This window comes from Lissotriton helveticus, chromosome 1_1 (assembly GCF_964261635.1).
Source record: "Lissotriton helveticus chromosome 1_1, aLisHel1.1, whole genome shotgun sequence".
Lineage (NCBI taxonomy): Eukaryota > Metazoa > Chordata > Amphibia > Caudata > Salamandridae > Lissotriton > Lissotriton helveticus.
In genome coordinates, this window is record NC_136057.1 from 1,630,779,491 (window position 1) to 1,630,802,867 (window position 23,377).

General features: G+C 44.9%; 1 protein-coding gene across 2 annotated transcripts in view; it reads left to right on the top strand.

Moving 5' to 3' along the window:
• The window catches only part of RAPGEF3 (Rap guanine nucleotide exchange factor 3), a 1,135,646-nt gene that overhangs the window by 934,030 nt on the left and 178,239 nt on the right, over positions 1-23,377 (top strand). For both annotated transcript variants that reach the window (XM_078688545.1, XM_078688554.1), the window contains one exon: positions 20,865-21,046. In XM_078688545.1, coding sequence (XP_078544671.1) covers positions 20,865-21,046 — 182 coding nt within the window. The remainder of the gene's footprint in view (positions 1-20,864; positions 21,047-23,377) is intronic.

Sequence of the window (23,377 nt, forward strand, 5' to 3'; positions counted from 1 at the left end):
GAGTGTGTGACATTGATCCACATTCAGTCCATCACTTGTTGTTTTTTGCAATTGCCGCCCTAAGTGCGCTGGGGATGCCCAGACGTGGGTCCCAGGCACTCCACACCACTTGGAGTCAAGCTAGCCGGGCTGAAGAGAGGTGTTACCTCGAAACCGGTCCGGTCCTCGGATGCTTGATTCCGGTCTGGGAAAGATATGGCTGTTGTAGTTCGGACTGGACTGTTCCCATGGGGCAACAGGGTCAGAGCTGATTTGCATAAAGCCATTATCTGACCCAGGGTGGTGTGGAGTGCAAAAAAACGATGGATTTGGGCCCAGATCTTTTGACTGGGGGAGTGTGTGACATTGATCCACATTCAGTCCATCACTTGTTGTTTTTTGCAATTGCCGCCCTAAGTGCGCTGGGGATGCCCAGACGTGGGTCCCAGGCACTCCACACCACTTGGAGTCAAGCTAGCCGGGCTGAAGAGAGGTGTTACCTCGAAACCGGTCCGGTCCTCGGATGCTTGATTCCGGTCTGGGAAAGATATGGCTGTTGTAGTTCGGACTGGACTGTTCCCATGGGGCAACAGGGTCAGAGCTGATTTGCATAAAGCCATTATCTGACCCAGGGTGGTGTGGAGTGCAAAAAAACGATGGATTTGGGCCCAGATCTTTTGACTGGGGGAGTGTGTGACATTGATCCACATTCAGTCCATCACTTGTTGTTTTTTGCAATTGCCGGGCTAAAAGATGCAGCACTGGGTTATCTCCTAAAAACAGGTGAGTAAATCGAAATTCGTTGTTCGGATGATTTTAGGTGAATATTTAAAAGTTGCAAAACTCCACACTTAGAAGAATTTCCAAGTGAAACCAGTCAATGTTAGCCTATGGAAGTAAATTCAAGTTACTGGTAAGTATGGTTAGAATTACTTTTCAGGATCAGTACTGGGCTCAAAGATTGCTGCACTGAGGTCTCTCCTGATAACAGGTGACTACATCGGAATTCGTAGTACATCCATTAAGCGCCACAGAGCTGCGTAGCAGAAAGATGTAAAAAGGGGCATGGCCTGCTCCACCTCTCTACAACGCAGCGCAGTGGCGATTCCTGGAAGCACCCGTCGGCTACTTGGCCCCATGGTCCCTCAGGTTTGAAGTGGAATTTTTTATCCAACTTAAAACGCGCCACAGGGCGTGTTTGCACACATCACATCAGGCCCCTCCCCTCCCTTCACCACTGTGTAAATGCGCCCTGTCACCGTTCTCAATTGAGAGATTAAGTTCCCTTCAATCCTAAGGGTCCCTAGGGTCAAATTAGCCCACTAGGTACCTCCAGTAAGCACTACAGAGCTGCGTTGCAATGAGGTGTAAAAAGGGACGTGGCTCCCTGGCGCATACTGGAAATACCTGTTGACCTATTTGGCCCTGAGGGAACCTCAGTATTGAAAGAGAATTAATACCCCAACTTAAAACGTTTGCACAGTAGCGAAGGTAGGAGGCGTGACCTAAAGTGATATGTCTGCAAGCACACCCTGTGACGCGTTTTAAGTTAGAGAATTAATTCCTCCTCCATCCTGTGGGTCCCTGGGGGCCACCTAGCCCACCAGGTCCCCCCAGTATGCACCAGGAGGCTGCATTTCAGAGAGGTGTTCAGAGGCCATGGCCCAATTTAAAACAGGGCGCGTTTGCAGATTGTGTTTTTGTGGGGGGCGGGGCCTGGGGACGATTGTGTCTTATTAAAAAAAAAAAAAGAATTTGAAAGGAAGGCTTTGTGGCCCCTTCCTTTTACTTTTTTGGGCCCTGGGGACCCCATCCCCCAGGGCCTGATCCCCAAATATACATTTTTCTTTTTTTTGTTACGGAAAGGGGGCGCGTGGCCCCCCTCTCGTGGCCAATTCCGGGCCCCCGGGACCGCATCCCCCGGGCGCATAGCTAATTCATTTTAGTTTTTTTAATGGAGGGGGCTGCATAGCCCCCTCCTCAGGCCACTTCAAGACCCGAGGACCCCATCCCCCGGGGCCGCCTTTTTTTTATTTTTATTTTTTTATTTCTTAATGAGGAGGAGGAGGCCGCATGCCCCCCTCCTGGGCCACTGGTAGCCCCGGGGACCCCATCCCCAGGGCTGGCCCTCACTGTTGGGGTGTTGGGGACAGTGGGGGGGTCCCCAATCCCCCCACAGTCCTGCCGGCTCCCCGCCTCCTGCGGGAGCCGGCACTGCTTTTCCATATGGAGAGCAGCTAACATGCTGCTCCCCATATGGAAAAGCAATGAAGCAAAGCAGTTTGCAATGGCAGGGTTGGAGCAGCGAGGATCTGGCCCTGCCATTGCAAACAGCAGTGTCCTGTGGTGGGCACCCCGGGACACTGCAGGAGCCGGCCCTGGGGGGTAGTGGTCCCCAGGGCCTAGACAAGGCTCTTTTTCAGGATCCCTGGGGGTCGGCGGTCCCCGGGGCTGTGGGGTCCTCAGAGCCCCCCCTTTTCCAATTTTTTTAAGCCCCGGGTAGTGGCGTTCCCTGGGGCTGGAGGGGCCTGAGAGCCCCCCCACCCATTTCAAAGAAGCCCCGGGGGTCGCGGTCCCGGGGCTGCGAGGGGGCCCCATGAGCCCCCCGCATATTTTAATTTAGAGCCCCGGGGGTGGCAGTCCCCGGGGCTGGGGAGCCTAAGAGCCCCCCCAGCTAGTGTTTTAAAGCCCCAGGGGTGGCGGGCCCTGGGGCTGGGGGAGCGTGAGAGCCCCCCACCCATTTTAAACAAGCCCCGGGGTGGCGGTACCCGGGGCTGCGGTGGCCCCGTGAGTCACCGCATATATTAAGTAAGAGCCCCAGGGGTGGCCGTCCCCAGGGTAGTGTAGGGGGATTGGGACCCCCACACTATTTTTGTAATAATGCCCCCAGGATTTGGCCCCCACAGGGGCAAATACAATATTTAACGCGGGAGACAGCGTTTGTTTTTTTTTTATATCGTTAGGATGCGCGGATCCTACTCGCATACTGCAATTTAAAACAAGAAAATTGGGGGGGGGCCCTAGGTGTCCTTGTGGGACCCCCTGAGCAGGCCTAGGGGGTTCAGGGTGTGTCTAACCTGTCCCCTATTCGCGTTTTGTGTAGTTTGTTGTGGGTTTCTTGTACCTCGGTTTTACCGAGGCACAAGATGGCTGCCAACACTTCCTGATTTGGAGTGTTGCCAGCCAATTAAAATACAGCTCGTGCATGGCAGGGTGCGGGCAGGCTCCGCATAGGGTACGCGGACCCTCCGAGCCCATAGATATATAAATGACTGTAACTGGCATTTTCTCAGGAACTACTGAACGGATTTACACCAAATAAGTAAAAGGCACGAGTCTAAACCAAGGACTACCTCTCTGCCAAATTTGGTGTAATTCCATTCAGCAGTTAGGGCTGTAGCTGGGGCTAAAGGTCCTACGGGAAAACGTGTTTTGGGACCCCCTTTTTTCTCGGCCCCCGCTTGATGAATCATCGTGAAACTTTCAGGATAGGAGCGGACCGGAGCTGGCCAAAGGTTTTGAAAATTTCGCGCAGATTTGTCAATCGGCGCCAAAGTTATTCCAAATAGAATGATTTCCTATGGATAGTAGGTCCTAACTATAACTACCTACTGGCGACTGCCAGTAGGTAATATATATATATATATATATATATATATATATATATTATATATAACATTACCTACTGGCGGACACCAGTAGCTAGTTATACAGGACCATACGTTTGTATTAAATGCTATGTTGTTTTAGTATTGAATGTGTGTAATATAACCAGCAGTCCCCTAGTATCTCCGAGGATTTGCAACAGATCCTCGTGTCTATGAAATGAATTAAAAAAATTGAAAGACTTGGTGCATTGCATTTATAGAAAGACTTCATAAGTTACCTTACCTTAATTCAGGAATGTTTAGTTTTAAAATATATGTTAAGAATGAATATGTGAACAAAATGTATTTATAAACTTGTGTAAATGTATATTAGTTAATAGAACTTCTGGGTCGAATTGTAGTGAAATTTATATAAAACAAAATGGTGAAATTCCCTATAAAATACAAAAGTTACAAGGAAATTATAGTTAGGAAATAGCATTAGAAAAAGGTAAAAATTCACTGAAAAAAACAAAGGTTATAGGGACGTTATAGTTAGGGTCAGATTTAACACACACATACCCACAGAAATTCAGCAGTTATAGTAATCTCAATTAACTATATCTTATTCCCTAAGGTAACTTTAGCTCATGCCCTCACCATCACTGCTAAATAACACACATATTACATCACCCATAGTTATCTCACTTAACTAGATCTCGTGCCTTAAGGTAACTTAAGCTTGTGCCCTCGCAATCACTGCTATATAGCCCACATATTACATCACCCATGATTTCTGATAAAATCATAGATAATATCACTGCAACATTCGCAGTGAAATTATTGGTGATAAAACGGTGCATGAGTTATTGTTGCTTAAGATAACTAAAAAACTAAAATTAACTAACATATATAACTAGAACATATCCATATACCAATGTAAAAATAGAAATGAATGTAGAAAATAGTTTTAATAAATACTGTGAACTAAATATCAAATCTATGCATACATATTTATAAAATATGTAATGATTATTTTCAAAATGACATTATGCAATACGCAAAATATTGGGGTTTGATGTGGGCTAAAAGAATGTCAGCAACCAAAACCGAAGCTCTAGTAAAGTGCTAAGTGATTGGTAATAGGCAGACACAAGTTTTAAAATCATTGTTCATGTATGAGCTCAATATAGGTCATGTTGTTAAGATGATTCCTTATGCTATATGCTGCATATTATTGTAAATCCAGTATTGGTATTAAATATATGTTTTGCTGCTTAATATAATATATTTTATTCATTTTAAGTTTGTACATATTGTAATTTTAAAGTATGTTATGCTTTTATGGCTGAGGCTGAGATAAAGCTATATTTGATTGATTGACATAAAAAATTACTAACTTAATTTTTTTAAATAAATCAACTGCATTAATATTAACACCTAACATTATTATATCTAATATATACAAAATTAATCAAAATCCGATACTTACCACAACTATAATATAGTAAACAATATTATACACAAAGATATTGCTAACAGATAGTAGATACATTAAAAATAATGTTCTTATCTTCTATATTTTGTAACAATGTTTTTGCAATGACAATATTTTTGGCATGTTATTCATTTCAGAAGATATTTTGGAATCAATATTTTCGTTGTTCACCATTTTGACTACTTGAATTGTTTCATGTGCAAAGGAAAATTGGAAGTCAAAAGGAATCTTGTTAAATGCATGGTGGGGAAGGCAACGAGATCTGTCTAAAGTGAAGGGCCAGAGGGATAGCTCCTGAAACCAGTACTTCTGTCAGATCTACAAGACAAGTCAATGCATCCAAAACTGAATGAAAAATAGAAATCTTTAACTGAAGTGTGCAGTGCAAGTTATAGCACTGCCTAATCCTCCTACATTTGTAAGTGGAAGTCAAATTGAGTGTCATCTGAGTATATTTGGAATTCTTACTTGTAGGCATTAAACTGGAGGGATAACAAAAAATAAACATTAAGTACTCCAAGACGAATATGTGTCACTGAAAAATATATGTATCCTATATATAGATGAGGTAGGTCAATTCTAGTCCAACATTCATCAATTCCAGATGATAGAGAAGCATTTTGTGCTGAAAACATCTGATCTGCCAGGCAGGATGAAGAGCTTTAGCACACTAGGAACCATACCTCTAAAATGTTCTCTCTGGCATCAGTGTGTGCACTCTCTGTGCAATGAGCTTGACTGAATGCAGATTGATTCTGAACCAGTGAGCCAAATGTTCCCAATTGATTTTGTTGTTGCCTGTCACATATCTGTCCCTGATCAGGCACAAGTAGGAATGGATTTTAGTACTCATGCTGAAATTCACAGGGGTGCAGACCTTAATGGCATGCTTAAGAACTGAAAGAGCAGTGGCGGCTGGCTTTCTAAAGTGGTAGGACCGCCGCGGGGGTGGTGGGTTGGGGAGAGGTGGATGAAATATTATAAAAAATACGTACCTGCCGCTCCCGCTGATGCCGCCTCACTGCTCATCTCGTCAGGCCAGAAGGAGATGGGCCCTAAGGGCACATTTCCACACCCAATCCAGACGCTGCTCTCATAGTATGAGAGCAGCTCCAAGATTGGTCTCAGTGGCCTTGTTTGTCACTCAGATAGTAACTTGGAACCTGTGGCTTTTCTCTAACCTGGCTGTGTTACACAGCTGGGTTGGTGAAACGTAAGTGCGCATGTGTGTTTGGTCGGGCTAGGACAGCCGGTTCAACACACATGCTCACTTATAAGTGTTCACTAATGCTCCCTGAAATGCCCGGCCCGCCCTGCCCTACACGTATTGCAGGGCTCAGACAGACCGCATAAATAAATTGATCATTACATTGTATTATTATAATTTTATTTATTTACTTCTGGCATGAGCTGTGGGGTGACGCGCCTCCACCATTACGGAGGAGCCACCCCTGTAAGAGATCATTTATTCAGGCAGTGGCTTGCTTCTGATAGATGGTAGCAAGAATGATAGGAAAAAGGCAACATCTTTCATGCATTAGCCTGGCCTTGATAGGTGTTCGACAAAATATACAACACTCAACCCCTTACCAGATTATTGACAGCATACATTAATTAATAAAAAAAATGTCCCACAGAGGAGCAGTTCATTTTTTAATTTTTTATTATCAGATGATAAAAATATCTTTAAAAAAATATAGATATATTATAAATCACATACAGTAAATTCAACATATACAATATTTTTTGAAATTCATCTCAAAGGAGCCCCAATCTAATAGGGAGGGAACCACATAATTTCGTTACATGTCTCCCCAGAAAACAACAGACAAAAAAAGAAAAAAACATATAATCAAAACTAACAATGTTACAAAGACTAACAGAGTTACAATACACTTCAACTAAGGGACACAATTACAAATCACATAACATATTTCAAATATACAATACACAACCAACACAATTGCTCCGACGCGCGTTTTGGAAATACCATGTAACCTCTTTCATCAGGGCGTTGACTTCATATGATGCTTGAAAATCAGCAAAACAGTCTATCTAACATTTTATATATAATGGTATGCTGATACATATGAAGGGTCCATATGATATATGCACACAAATATGTGGGAACAAACAGAGCATAATGAATAATTCTATACATAATTTACTCATTTTCACTATTACTTTAAATCACAAAGGAGCAAGTTAAATTCAACTGTGAGTCCCGCAGAACCAAATAAGTGCCATGAAGCAAAAAGTTTTCATCACCATGCATAAATACAATTCAGAAAATGGTATGTAATAACCTGGTGTAAAGAGAAAATACCATGTGACAGAAAAGTGTAGATACCCTGTGACAGAGAACTATAGAGAAATGGATAGACTCATAAAAGTTTTTATTTTTAAAGTATAGGTACCCTGTACCCTGTAACAGAGAAATATAGAGAAATGGACATACTCAAAAGGTTTTTTTTAAAGAGTAGAACCTGAAGACTACTCTACATACTTTTACTGTTCAAATTGATAGGTATCATCGGGGCTCTTCGGGTGCCTTAAGAATTTAGAACAGCCTATCCCACAACTAGGGATAAAATCTGTGAAAATAGTCAGAGGCTTAGAGACTTATAATAGCCTCCGCTATAAGGCTTATTTCAAGATGAATAATAATTGAAAATGGCATGCCTACTTTTTTGAAACAAGCTCAGTAGATGCCCTGTGGCAGCCGGACCCGCGATGCGATCCTCAGATTAAAGGCCGGATGCAGACTGGAATACAAAGGAAACAAGACAAGAGTCACTGTCCAATTCCCTCCTACTTTATCTAGCTAATATAGGGTAAAAGGGTCCATATCTATACATACTTGCAGATTCTGGAAAGTGCTTTTAATGTATATCCAAAAGGCGGTTTTAAAGGAGCAAGATCTAAATTTCGAATAATAGCTGAGTAAAAACAAAATAAACACAGATAAGTCACTCAACCCAGCAAATCTCAGATATTCTAATGTCCAAGAGATCCTAAATACGCTCAGACTTACAGATTTGAGAACGATCGCGTGGGACATATATATGAATACAGGTCCATATTCGGATCCTACAGATAAATAATGATCAGTGATACAACAGTAGACCCTTCTCAGCGGGATTCGAAGGAACTAAGAAAAATATAAAAGGAGTGAAGCATCACATTGCAGCGTCTAAACAATATGCCACATGTAACCCCAAGCTTAATTATTAAAGAACCTACAATTAATAGAGCCTTGCGTAGCAGCGTCTAAATAACATGCCACGTGTTGCCCTTTACCTGATTGTTAAAGAGCCTACAATTAATAGAATGGAACAAGGTGTTACAGCGTCATGGCTATTCACCAAATATCGCCCAGTAATAAGTAATTTGAGCGATATATCCATATTCAAGTTATCGTTTCAATAGGCAATATATACAGAGTCCCACTAGCTGTAGGAGTAAATGATATCCCCAAATGGCATAAACTGACAACTCATACCAAGGTCTCAAGAAGGATATCAAGATGATCTTATCTTAAAACGAGTCCAGGTTACAGGGTACTCACAAAAATGGGACAGAGCTCTCTCTGAAATTATGAGACATCTGTTGAGCTCGTACGCGGGTTCCCCGGACAATCGTAAATAGAGGATTAAGGTTCCATCTTATATCGAGGGGCTATAGTAAAAAAAACATACTAATACGATTCACCTGCAAGTGAAAAGCATAGCCCGATAATAGAAAGCTCCAGGAGCGATGTCACCATTTTGGGTCAAGCCACCTATTCCCAATCAAAAGGAGCCACGAAGACATCAGCGCATTCGTCGATGTTCTAAATGAGAGCCATATTAGAGTGGACAAGAAGAGCCACAAAGACGTCAGTGCATAGGGCGACAATCAAAATGGGAGCCATATTGAAATAGACAAAGTAAATTGAAATACCACTAAAAATATAATAGAGGAGGAGGAGCTTCGCGGGCGACCAAAATGGCCGCGTGAGCTCGGAGCTCCGAAGACCTCCCGATCCTCCGCAACGATCCTGTCACCCATCCTGTCCCACGACGGTGGGTATCATCTGTTGAGCCGGTGCTGAAGCGGCGCCCGTTCCCGGATTGCATATCCGACCTTCCTGGGCCAAGTTGTGCCGTTGTGAAATCTGCGGACCCTGCCTGCGCCACTGGCCGCCATCGTTGGACCCGGGAGGTGACCTGCCACGGGACGCCCGGTGCGGTGCCTGTTGAACTGACTAGACCAGCCGGCCCGGGCACTCTCTGTCGCGCTCTCCCTTAGGTGGCTCTTGGAATACTCATCGCTGTAGTTCTCGCACAGATTGGAGGTGCGCTTCGCGACCGTCCCATCCCCCCGAACTATCCTGCCCTAGTGTGTCAATATGGCGGGCAGAGGGGACTCGGACAAAGGCAAGCCTCCAAGAGTCAGCAGGAAGCCGAATCAATCCCAATCCACCATTCCGGAACGATTCTCTCATTCGAAGGGATCGCCGGTTATGCCGGGGCGCACTAAAGACTCATTGCGGGAAGCGTCCCCTGAGGATCCTGAATTTACACTTCGGGACGTGATGGGTGCTATTGCGGGAGTAAAGGCTGAGATGCATAGCCTACACGAGGCGCTGTCCTGCAAAGTGGATACCCTGAAGATCGAACTAAATCTTATTAGAACCGATCTTGGCAAGACAAATGATAGGGTGAAGTCTCTGGACCTCAAAACGTCGAGCTTAACCAACGACATGTCGGATGTACAAAATGAGGTCCGCGACCTGCGAATGGCTAATGGGATGCTGGCACGCCGGCTTGACGAATTCGAGGGACGGGCACAGCGCCAGAATGTCCGCATTACGGGAGTGCCGGAGAAAGCCGAGGAGGAGTCCACTGAACTCTTTGTGGAGGACTTGGTGGTCAAGAACTTGGCGCCGGGGGGTCTGAGCAAGTTTTTCTCAGTCGAGAGGGCCCACAGGATCCCGGGTGGTCCACCGAAGTCGGGCGCATCTCCCCGCCCCATCATTGCGAGACTATTCAACTACAGGGACCGGGACGCCATTTTGCAGGCGTCGAGTAGCGCTGGCCCGCTACGATTCCAGAATGCGGACATCAACTTTTTCCCTGACTTTACTCAAGCTGTCCAGAAGCGCCGGCAGAGTTTTACTGGTGTGAAGCGGCGGCTTAGGGAGTTGGGGATGCGCTACTCCATGCTTTATCCTGCAAAGCTTCGCATTGAGCATGGTAACCGGACGATGTTTTTTGATCTTCCGGATGCGGCAGGCGACTGGTTGGACACTTTGCCTCATCGACGGACCGAGCCAGATGAGCGGACGGAGGATGCTGCTGGAGGATCAGGTTAAGGTTCCCGGGAATAGACGAACTGCCCTTGACTTTTCTGGGGGGGTTGCTGCGATGGGCACCGACTCTGCGTATTGCCTCTTCTGTTTTTTCTCACTTCTGTACTGGATATGGAGGATGACGGGGGGGGATAGGATGTCTCTTTTCTCCTCTAGGGGGCTTCTTGTAGATTAGTTTCAGGGGCGACGGGCACACTGCTAGTTGGGGTGGCTTCTAGTCTGATGCAGGGGTGCAGGGTGGGGGGTAGTTGGGACATGTTTTCTATGTTTGTTCTATTTTCTTTACACTCGTTGTGGCTGAGGTCTTACTGTTCTACGGCTTTTGGTTTGTGGGCTGTACTCCGGGGGGGGTTGATGGGGTGGAGCGTCCTTGATGATGGGGGGTAAATCATTGAATTTGTTGAGTTGGAACGTTAATGGGTTGGGGGACCGAATCAAACGTGGTGTTGTTCTGCAGATGCTTAAACGCTGTGCTCCAGATGTCGTTCTTTTGCAGGAAACTCATCTTGTTGGCAACACCTGTAGGGCTCTGAACAGGAGAGGGTTCAAGATGGTGGCCCATTCGGGCTTCTCTACGGGGTCCCGTGGGGTAGGCATCATGGTGCGAACGTCCCTTCCCCTGGAGGTTGAATCTACCCTGGTTGATGATAGAGGCCGATATGTGGCGGTGGTGTGCAAGTGGGAGGGGCGCACTTTGGTTTTGGTTTCGGTGTACGTCCCCCCGGGACTGCAAACATCCACTTTTCAGGATCTTGGTTGCGCCATTTTGGGTCTCCCGGAGGGCCTGCTGATTCTGGGGGGGGACTTTAACTCTGTGGTGTCGGGTGACCTGGATCGCTTCCCTTCCAGAGATCTACGTGGTGCACAGTCCTGGCTTCCGGATTTCCTTGACTCTATGGGCTTGGTTGATTGCTGGCGACTTTTACATCCCGCTCAGAGACAATACACCTTCCACTCTGGAGCCCACGGTAGTCTTTCCCGCATTGATTGTGTCCTGACCCCAGCGGCCCAGGCACAGACGGTTTCCAACGCTCGTCTCATGGCCAGAGGTATTTCTGACCATTCCCCGGTTTGGGTGTCTTTTGACTTTCGCATCGTGGCGACGTCGAGAGTGGCACCTATTAAGCCCTGGTACTTCCGTAACCCTACGACCCGCGATCTCCTAGCGAAATCTATAGAGCTGTACTTTGCCGAGAATTCTGGCTCCGTTGACTCGGCCGTTTCCCTTTGGGAGGCCTTTAAAACTGTTCTCCGAGGGGAAGCCTTCTCCTTGATAGCCGAGGCGCGCAGAAAACGGGATGAAGACTTGGTTCGGTTGGAATCAGATATTGCCGGTCTGAATTCTCAGCTGGCCCTGGGGCCGACTCCGGACTTGCTCCATGCTCTTGCCCTGAAGCAGTCGGCACTTAGGGCCACTGCTACTGATGCGGCTAAGGCGATGGGCAGGGAACAGCAGGGCAGGATATATGACGCTGGTGATAAGGCGGGTAAACTTCTGGCGTGGTTGGACAAGAAGGAGCTAGCGTCCCGAGTGGTACCTGAGATCTTGGGTGAAGACGGCCTGCTCATGACTGACCCTGCCGCTATTGCAAATGCGTTTGCGAACTACTTCGAGACGGTCTACACGTCTGTTTCTGCCCTGTCCGAATCTGACTCGGCTTCCTTTCTGGAGAAGGTCGAGCTCCCTTGCTTGTCTGATGCTGAGCGGGAAGATATGGACCGGGGCGTGACGGTTGATGAAGTAGCGCTGGCTATCAGGTCGTTGCGCTCCGGTAAAGCACCGGGACCCAACGGCATTCCTGTGGAACTGTATAAGCTTAAGGCTGACACCGTCGCTGCACCCCTGAGAGATATGTTCCTTGCGGCCCGCGAGACTGGTGAGCTCCCTCTCGATCAACGACTGGCCACCATTGTGGTCATACACAAGGAGGGGAAGCCTCGAGATCTTTGCCGTTCCTATCGCCCCATCTCCCTGTTGAACGCCGAGCCCAAAATCTTGGCGAAGCTACTGGCCAATCGACTGGTGGGAGTGATCTCGGACCTGGTCCACCCGGATCAGTCCGGTTTCATACCACATCGCAACACGGCCCTCAATCTCCGGAGGCTCCATGCGGTTATGGCGCGGGTGCAATTGCTCACGGAACCGGCGGTACTTGCCTCGCTTGACGCAACTATGGCGTTCGACTCACTTGAGTGGAACTACCTATGGGCCGTGCTTGCTAAGTTCGGGTTTGGACCCGAGTACATTGGCTGGATCCGGCTCCTCTACTCTTCGCCGCTTGCCAATGTGACGGTGAATGGTCGACTGTCTGCCTCTTTTGCCTTGCGCAGGGGCACCAGACAGGGTTGTCCGCTGTCGCCTCTCCTGTTCGCTCTAGCGCTTGAGCCGTTGGCAGCGTGGATCCGGGTCCATCCCGATGTTGCAGGTATCACGTGGTCTCCGGGATTTGAGGATCGAATATCGCTCTATGCCGATGACATCCTTTTATATCTTACCTCTCCATGCCGGTCCCTGATTATGGTGTTTGACTTACTGGGCACTTTTGGTGGCTACTCAGGCCTAGTCATTAATTGGTCCAAATCCTCTCTCTACGCGCTGTGCGGGGATACTCCGCGCCTCCCTCGTGGCTGTACTATCCAGATTGCACAACAGGGCTTCAGGTACCTGGGCATTTATGTTTCAAAGGATCCCCGTGCACGCTATGCTCATAATCTGCTCCCTCCTTTGGCGAGGCTGCGGCGAGACGTTGAGGGCTGGAAGAAGCTACCGATATCTCTGTTGGGCCGGGCGGCACTGTTCAAAATGATGTCCTTGCCGCGGTTCCTCTACGCGCTCCAGAACACACAAGACCCGGTGCCGGCCAAGTACTTTGGAGAGGTTGAGGGCCTACAGCGTAACTTGCTGTGGGATGGTAGGCCACGGATATCCCTGACAAAGTTAACCATACCGTGGTACGATGGCGGTATCGCCTTGCCTGACATACGCCGCTATTACTGGGCGTCTCAGCTGGCGGCAGTTAATCACGGCCTCTACGGACCGGCAGTCAATCCTGGATATGCCATGGATCGTTGGCTTGTGAATGATGGGAACTACTATAGGGCACTATATTCCAGATCTCTGGATCGGAAGCTAACTGGACCCACTAAAACAGCGGTACATCTGTGGAGGGCGGTGACCAAAACTTTGGGTTGGCAGGGTAAGCTCACAATGGCCAATCCCCCAAACGACTCTGACCTGCTTGGGAAATTGTGGCACTCCAAGGGATTCGACAGGTGGGATCTCATTGGTATTTCTAAGGTAGCAGATGTTATGGTCAGAGGGGAGGTGAAATCCTTTGGGGCGCTACAGGCCGAGTTCCAATTGGGTAAAGCGGAATATTTCCGTTATGCACAGCTTCGACACGCTCTCACATCTTCTATGCCTGTGGGTGAGAACTTGCCTGCTTCGTCTCCGCTGGAGGACAGAGTACTGGACGGCCATATGCCGGACAGTGCCATCTCCTTGACCTATAAAAAGCTTATAAATGTGAGGACTGACCTGCTGATGAAACTGAGAGGCCTTTGGGTGAATGACGGGATTGAAGTGGATGATGAGGAGTGGCAGTCAGCGGTTTCCTCCCCTAAGGAGGTGGCCATCTCAGCTAGGCTGAGACTTGTTCAATTGAAGGTACTCCACAGGATCTATATTACGGGCCCCAGGCTTATACACATGGGACTCTCCCAGGACGGGCTGTGCAGGAGAGGGTGTGGCGTAGTGGCGACCTTCATGCACATCATTTGGGAATGTCCGGTGGTGGCCTTGTACTGGGGTCGAGTGCATGAGGTTATGAGAGATGTGACTGGTGTGACCCTGCCTGCGGAGGCCCGGCGCTGTCTTCTGAACATCTGGGGCCCGAACGATTATAATGTGGCCCAAACCCGCTGGGTCACCCTGGGCAATATGATAGCCAAAAGAGACATTGCTCAGAAATGGGGCGCTTCTGCGCCCCCCACGATCGGCCTGTGGGAGACCAATATGGATTGGTGTATGCTCCGTGAGAAGACTGCTTATATGGCCCGGGGCAAGCCCAGGATGTGGGGGTCGGTGTGGGGAGCGTGGAACTCGTATAGGGGAGACATCTGTGTACCCCCTGAGATGGCACAGCCTGAGGTCCGATTGTCTCCATAGCTCCCCCTTCCCAATGTTCCATGCTTGGTATCCTGACTTTTTGCTCCCCGTCTATATTGCTGTCGAACAGTATGTTGTTGATGAGATGTGCGATGCCCGGCCCCTCCCCGCGGTATGAGCCTAGAATATTTCTTTTGCCCTCAGCTTTGCTTCTTCTTCTTTGATTCTTTCTTTGTTCTCTCCTCTTTTTCTTTCTTTCTGTTTCTCTTTTTAGACCCTGGTTGTACTTATTGTTAATTTTTGTTTCTATTGTAAAATTAAACCTGACCGATCCTGTGCCGTGTTTTTGTACTTGGTTCTGAACTACAATACGATGCTGCCTGGCCTCCGGGATGTATGGCTGAATAGCGGTGTACTTATTTTGGTAAATAAAGGTTTTCCAAAAAAAAAATATATATATATATAATAGAAATCCTAACATAGAACGCTGATAAAAGCCACATAACTCTAAAAGTTCTCAAGGTAACCAGTCAAACAAATAATCCATTATAGAGAAACAAAAAACAATAGGGGTTGAGGCAAATGACCTTGCACCTAGCTATTACAATTGGCTATTTTAGTATGATGATGGTGCTCAAAACCAGGAGGTACACCCCTCTTTACCTCCTATTTGGTAAAAACAAATACAAACAATAAACAAATTGGAGTTAGCACCCATCCGAAATTACAGCATTTGGCAAGTTTCCATAACATAGAAAGTCCAAAAGGAATATCAAGAGAGCAGGTCCCAAATCCACTTGTAATTGGAAATTGTTCTTTATTAGTACACTTCAAGAACTTCTTTTTAAAATCCAAATCATCAGAAATTATTAGCCTAATCATTTCTGATGATTTGGATTTTAAAAATAAGTTTTTGAAGTGTACTAATAAAGAACAATTTCCAATTACAAGTGGATTTGAGACCTGCTCTCTTGATCTTCCTTTTGGACTTTCTTTGTTATGGAAATTTGCCAAATGCTATAATTTCGGATGGGTGCTAACTCCAATTTATTTGAAATAATCCATTATGTAATAAGGTAATAGCCCGATAAAAGGTCATCGAATGTCATAATAGAAGGATCTTAATGTAAGTCACCTAATATCCGCTAATATTGCACCAATCCAGATATTGGATCAAGAAGGGAGATTGATCTCGCAAGGTAGGACTTATATTACTACGAACAGAGAGCCGAGATAGTGTGCGTTACACTGGGTCTAAGTTTCACAGGCTCTGAAAAATTGGGATGATGATAACTTAAGGAAATAGTAATAAGAGCAATAAGCCATATCTAGACAGAATAAAACTGAGTTCAGCAGGTTCTAAATAATCAAGGTTATGATCACTCCAGAACATAGTAATGGAAGCAATACGGTAGGTTCAAGTAATCATATTCTCCCATGGGAGAAATTCATTGAGACCAGTCTCAACTGTCTGTAAAGTGTATATCCAAAAGACCTCCCTTTTCCGTCTCAAGGCATCAGTGTTACCATCTTTAGGGGCATGGACACGTTCCAGTATAAGCCATTGAAGATCATTGATGGAGTGTTGTTTCTCCAACCAATGTCTTACCAAAGGAGCTCCAATGCGTTTGTTGTTAATAGCATATTTATGTTCACTAAATCTCACCAGCATTTCTCTACTAGTTTCTCCAACATATCCTTTGCCACACTGGCAAAGGATAAGGTAAACCTCATTGGTTGTCCTGCAGTTCATCATTTCCTTAAATAGAAATGTATTCTTACCCCATTCCAAACTAGAGGTGACTTTGGCAAAGCTGCAAGCATGGCAGCTGCCACATTTGTGGATTCTTAGGATGGGGTTTGTTCCAGTAATGGAACGTTGAACTGTTTATTTTTTATCTGGTACTGTAGATTTGACCAAAGAGTTCCTTAAGTTTTTGTTCCTGTGGAATGCGAAAATCGGCTTAGGGAGAATACTGATTTCCTGAATTGAGGATGTGCCATGAAGAATTAATCGCCTGGCGTAACTTTTTCTTAAAGTTGTAGTGCCTAGTGACACAAACCAGTTTGTTCTGATTGTCCTTAGATTTAGTTTGGAGAAGAGTATCGCGATTATAGTATTTAGCCCTTTTGTAGGATTCTTTGATAATTCTGTGTGGATATCCTCTGTTAAGGAGTTTCCTTTTTAGTTGTTCAGTGTGAAGATCAACATTTTTTATACCAGTACAATTCCTGCAGAGACAAAGGAATTGACTGAAAAGTATACTGTCCTTTTGACTACGAGGATGGTATCTCTGATATTGCAAAAGCTTATTTCGCACAATGGGTTTTGTATAAAGTGAAACCTCAATTTGCTGATCCACCACCTGAATCCAGATGTCTAAGAATTCTATCTTGTCCTTGCTAAACTTAGGGCTAAATTTTAGATGTGGGTGACATAAATTAATCCATAAAATTAATTTAGTGAGTTGTTCTTCCGGCCCACTACACATAAAGAAAATGCCGTCAATAAATCTGTGCCAATGTGAGATGTTTAAAAAAAAAGGGAGCAATCTCGTTAAAAATAAATCTTTTTTCAAAGGCACCCATATAAATATTGGCCACATTTGGGACACAGGCTGCACCCATGCTAATACCCAGGGTTTGTTTATAGATGGGTTTGTCAAATTCAAAATAGTTTTCTTGTAACACTACCGCAAGGCACTCTAAGATAAACAGGTTATCAACTTGGTTGTTACTCATTTCAGGGGCACCTTTCACAGTTTCAAGTGCTCCCTTTTGGGGGATATTTGAGTATAACGCCTCGATATCCATCAAGACCAATACATTACTGTCTGGATTAAAGTTGATCCCTTCGATTTTACTTATATGGTGGCCAGTCTCTCTCACATAGGCTGGTACATTGGTGACTAAAGGTGCAAGGAATACATCCACATATTTAGACAGTGGTTCTGTGAGTGAACCAATGGTGAAGACAATGGGTCTAAATGGTGGCTCTTTAGTATTTTTGTGCATCTTAGGCAGGCCATACAGCACCGGAATTTGAAAAAAGTTTTATTGAGATATTTAAATTCCTGAGTTCAAATGGAACCTTTATCCAAGGCTCTTTCAGTAAGGTCAAGAATGGTGGTCTTAATTCTTTGTTCAGGGTAATTCATTACTTTGGAGTAGTTTTCCGGAACCTTAAGCATACGTTGGATTTCTCCTTTGTATTTGTTACTATCCATAATCACTATAACTCCCCCCTTATCACTCAGTTTAATAATCACATCCTTATTAGAAGATAAGGACTGGAGTGCTTTGTATTCCTCATAATTGAGGTTGAAGGATGGTTTGGGAACAAATGTCATCATGTTATGGACTTTGGTACTCACAACTCTCTCAAAAATCCCTACTATAGGGCCTATTTCATCTAGACTGGGGGTAAATATGGACTTGGGGCGTAGTCCGGATCTATTGTCCAGATTCATAATGACTCTGTTCTCAAATAATTTATTTTAACAAATCTTCCGGAAAAATGATTGAAGATCTTGATTCAAATCAAAACGGCTGAGGCCAGTACTGGGTATGAAAGAAAGACCTCGGACCAACAGGTCCTTAGAAGAGGTATCCAGGGAAATCCTTGAAAGATAAAAAATTGGGATAGGCTCAATCTGCATGGAGGAACCTATTCTCTCCAGTATTGGTTTCGCCTTGTCTGAAGAAATTGAGGGGGTTGTCTGTCTGTTGATACCAACACCCTCTCTTGGGTCCTGAACCTCCCTCTCGTATTATCTCGTCGGTTGCCTAAAAACGATTGTTTCTCTTTGTCCTTCGAAGGGGGTTCTTCTATTCCCATAATTATCAAAAGAATTATGGCCCCCTTCGCTATCCGACTCCAAAGTGTCAGAGAAGGTGAGAATTCTATTACTTGACCAATGTTGGTAATCACTCTGATTTGCAGGGTCCCTAGTTGCATTACAATATTTGGCCCCTAGGTAAGGATATACTCTTTCCTCTGAGAAATATTGAATGTCTTTACGTAATTTCTCAGTCTTTTTCTTAATAAGATAATCACTGAAAGAGCTACATTCAGAGTTAATGTCGTCTAATTTCTTTTTGGCATCCTCTACTGGATTCTTTTTCTTCATGGTCTCTTTGATCTCAGCAATTTCCTTGAGGAGTGTCTCTACTACCTCTCCAGCCGTCTCGATAATTAGGATCATGAGGTCCCTTCAGCACCCATTCGCTATCAGGGACCATATTTCTAGAAATATCCTTATTTCAACAAATAACCCAGGTATATTTCTTATTCTTAATCCATTGGGAATTACTCCTGCTTTGAGATATTCGAGCATAAATTCTGCATGGGATTCTGTGCGCCTGGCTTTCTTTTTTAAATTAAGGAGTTTAAACCAGTCATCGTTGTTCTCTTTCAGACTCAAGAATGACCGCCCAGAGGACAAACTTTCGCCTACCAGTCTCGAAAAATCTTCATTGGTAAAACCAAAGGTTTTAATACTCTCCATACTAAGGAATGAAATGTTCTCTGAGAGTAAAAAGAGTGACTAAGTAGGTTTCAATGTGGGCTATACCTTCTGGTATGATCAGACACAGCCTGGTGAATAGGTTCAAAAATACCTGCAGAAGAAAGAAGAAATGAGGATCACATATAACATCAAACAGATAATAGTAGACAGAACAAAGTACAATAAAAAACGACTCACAGTTTGTTTTGCTGATGTTCGGCCAGGGAGTGAAGATTGACGATTACAGTGAGACAATGCATTTTTGTCAGCTTTGCGAAGAGGCGGAAAAGGATGAATACACCAGTGCTGAATTTGAGTCTGTGGTTTCCGGTGCACAGCACCGGCACTTAATTGGCAGCAACAGCACTTATGACAATCTGCCACTTGGTGGGCCAATTGGGTAATTTAGAATGAGCACAGCAACAGTTGTTTACACATTCAATATACATTAACAATGACTATTACCCTCTACCCATGCTAATCGTAATGCTCTGGGAGCCTGGAATAGTCTGACTTGTAACACTTGTAGGGTGTAGTGATTAGTAGTTGTGTTTGTACTGTCATTTGTAGTGCTAGCCGGGGCAGTGGGTGGCGTAGGCTTCAGTGGCCTGTGATATCCTATACTTTCTAGTCCTGGCTGCTCAGCCTGCATGAGTGTGATGTAATAGAATGTTGGGAGTGTGTGCATGGTTTGAATAAGTGATATGTTAGAAAGTGGGGCTGAGCAGCAGGATGCCGCTCCCGGTGGGGCACCCTGTACCAACTTACATGAACTATTAAATCTACTTACTACATCTCTGGCTCCTGGTTTACCTATCCTGACAGCACATCTTCAGTTACAAAATGGCCTCCTGATGAAAGCCCTGGCACTTAATTTTTTACAAATTAAGAACTGGAATACACAGAACTCTACCCTGCTGCTGATACGGGAATGCTATCTTTACTTGATTCTGAAATGTTTGAAAGAAACTTCTCTCCAGGTTCCAGCGTGGATTTTATTTTAATGGATCCAGCCCCTAGAGATCTACATTGTGCATCTCGGCAGCAAGTAAAAAGAAGTAGCGGTGTTAGTAAAATGCAGAGTACAAAAATGTATGCAGTTGGAAAGCATGTCTAGAGCAAGTGATTGAGTGCGATAAAGTAAGCACAGCAGACGTGGGGAATATCAGAAGTGTGAGATGGTACAAGACAAAATGCCTTCTAGATAAAGCGAGCAGTGCAAGAAGGGTAGTAGATGAAACATAATAGTAAGGTAAGATTTAATAAAGTGATGCGAATTTGAATGACACATGCAGTGATGTCGATGGAGAGGTAGGACAGAGGAAGTGTTATAAATATGTGGGAATGTTGTCCAGTACAGGAAGTGATGTAGGTGTAAGAACACATTACAGCAAGGTATTTCTAAAGCTGCAAAATAAACTAGAAAGTAAATAAAACTGGTGTTGCCAAATTCTACCTAGTCTATTCCGGGGGTGATAAAATAAGATGCACGAACAATTAAGGTATTCGGGTTTCCAAAAGATGAAAAGAAAAAAAATACCATAATCGGAAAGAATATTTTTATGAAAGACTTCTATTCCTCTGAGTATGTTGCCAATAATATAATATTGTAATATTTTTTAGGAAATCATCTTTGTTTACCTTTCACAAATGCTTTATTGAGTATTACATTTATTGCTGCGAAATAATTTGTTTAGCGTTTACAAACCATCGTTACAACTGATCTCTTACACTAACTCGTCCCCTTTGAACAAAAACCAATGGTTGCATTTTCGTGTGTTCGGACCAGAAAGCTGATGGACGGCATTTCTCTCTCCACGTCTCATTAAAGGTCGAGCTGATTCATTACGTCTTCGGGCAGCAGAAGTTCAGGACCTCAACGACTGCAAACCTGGAGCGGTTCATTCGGCGGTTCAATGAGGTTCAGTACTGGGTCGCTACTGAGATGTGCCTGTGTCACGAGATGGGGAAGAGAGCGCAGCTGCTGAAGAAATTCATCAAACTTGCTGCCCAGTATGTAATAAAGCATTTTATGTACCGAATATTATCCCAAAATACAAGATAGTGCCAAAGTAAATGATCAGTTCTATAAATGCTTCATTAAATGTAGCCAACATGTGCTTATAAGCTGTGGTATGCCAGTGCATGAGCACCTTCACACCAGGGGCACAGAAGCCACAGTGGATTGTACACATTGTCTCTGCCTCTTTAGTTCTTAGATCACTCACTTTAAAGCGTGGTTATTGCTGGTGATGGTCAGGTATTGTATCCATTTTTAAGTTCGCATTTTTTACTATTGTAACTCTGAACTAGGTAATGGGTGAATTAGCAACTAGTCTATATTCTTTCATCATTTCATTAACTTCCAAGCTACAGTCTTTCCACAGGTGAGTTACAACCCAGCCGTTTACTCTTGCACTCATTTGCAGCCGCAAATGGGGTACGAGGTACCTTGCTCTCTGGGATATGAAGATGCTTGCTACTGGTCGATCTCCATAACTGTTAGGTCCCTATTGGAGGAGAGGGGACCTACTGCTAAAATTGCGAAGGCTGATCAAATCCAGACATTAGCATTTGCGAGATTGTTGAAAAAGTCCCCTCTGCAAATGCAGGTCGTCTTTGTAAATTTCAGACAAGATGTGCAAAAATAGTAGGTAATGTTATCTGACGATCAGATATGCTGGCCTTGTGACTTGGAGACATGTTTGCAAATCCTGGCATTGACACATGGTTAAAAGGTGATTTGGTATTGATCTGCTTCACATAGTAAACATAGGCCATGAAAACTAAATGCACATTGGAGTGTCTAGTACTGTCCCACCACTACATAAGCACACTCTCTCATCACTTTGGGCCTCATTTATGAAAAGGGTTGCCTTGCTGGTTGAAAACAGCATTGCAAAGCTTTTCACTGCGCCCTCCTTGAGACACCATGGATGCGCCGTATTTACAGTATGGCACTCCATGTCACAAGGATTGACCAGATACGTTAGGAATCCTGACGTATCTGGTGGCACAGTAATGACACATTGCTGGAGTGTGCCGCAAAACAGACACAACTCCAGCAATGTGTCATTACAGTAGAGAAGTCTGGCTCAATGGTTAGAGCGGCAGACCCTGATGCGGTAGTCTGGCCGGGACCAGGGTTCAATTCCCGCCTCGGCGGGTCTTGGGCTCAATTTCCTCGGACCTGATAATTCTCGCCTCGGTGCCTATTCTAATCATGAGTCCCACTCTGCACCTCTGGGCAATAGCTTGCTTAATCTCTACAACGGCCCCAACAATGCTGAGGATGGCTGACTTCACCTTGGGGGTGCCCAGGAGTGGGCTCCTCACAGGGAAAGGCCAGGAAGGGCTCCTCGGCGGTATGCGTACAAGCGCCGAGATGCCTACGGGTAGTCGTGCGCTATACAAGTGCTTAATCATTTCATTTCATTTCATTTCACATGGGCGAGTCCCGTGTAAAAGGGCCTGCGTCAGAAGGCGTAAGGATTTGAGGCAGTGAACTAATATAGGTGGCGCAGTAAAATCTCATAGATTTCACAGCGCCACTTCTATGAGTCCTTTTCATGGGGGAACGCCTACCCTGCATACCTTTACCTGACGCAGGTATAATGTAGTGCAGGGGTTTACAAACCCCTGCAATACATTATACCTGTGTCTAGACGCTGCCTTGATGCATCACTTTGTGAATATGAAGCAGTGTGAAGCATTGTTTACTCCGCTGCAGCGTCACAAATAAAGTGACACAATGGCGACATAAGGCCTCATAAATAAGGGCCTTTGCTTTTTGTTTTTTATTATCATTCTGATCATACATGCCATGGTGAGCCAATGGTTGCAGGTGAGGCCCACCGGCCCTCATTTTTGGTGACCGGAACTTAGTTTACATCAACAAACTTTTATCCAGAGCAAGAGAGAAAAAAAAGACAAGGGGTTAAGAAGGAGGAAAAAAAAGGCAGAAAAATAGTGACGAAAGAAGATAGGAATAAAAAAGAACTGTGAGATTGAGATAAAGAGGTAGGGACATTTTTTGTGATGAATTACAGAGGGATGAGGTAGAATCAATAGTATGCAGCACTGGCATTTAGCACCCCGACCTTTGATAGTGCCAGCTGCGGGCTCCTGAACAAACCATAGGACTCACCCTTTAAAAAAAAAATGTAAACCCTGAAAAAAAGGTGCCCTCTTGAGATACTCTGACATCAAAGTTACCTATAATGTGTAATGTGCTCCTTAAAAGGAGGACCAGGCAACAGCATATTTCTAAAATAGAAACAAATTTCTCACATTCTTCACATTTCCAACATATAAACAGCTGTTCATTATCACAAACCTAAGGAA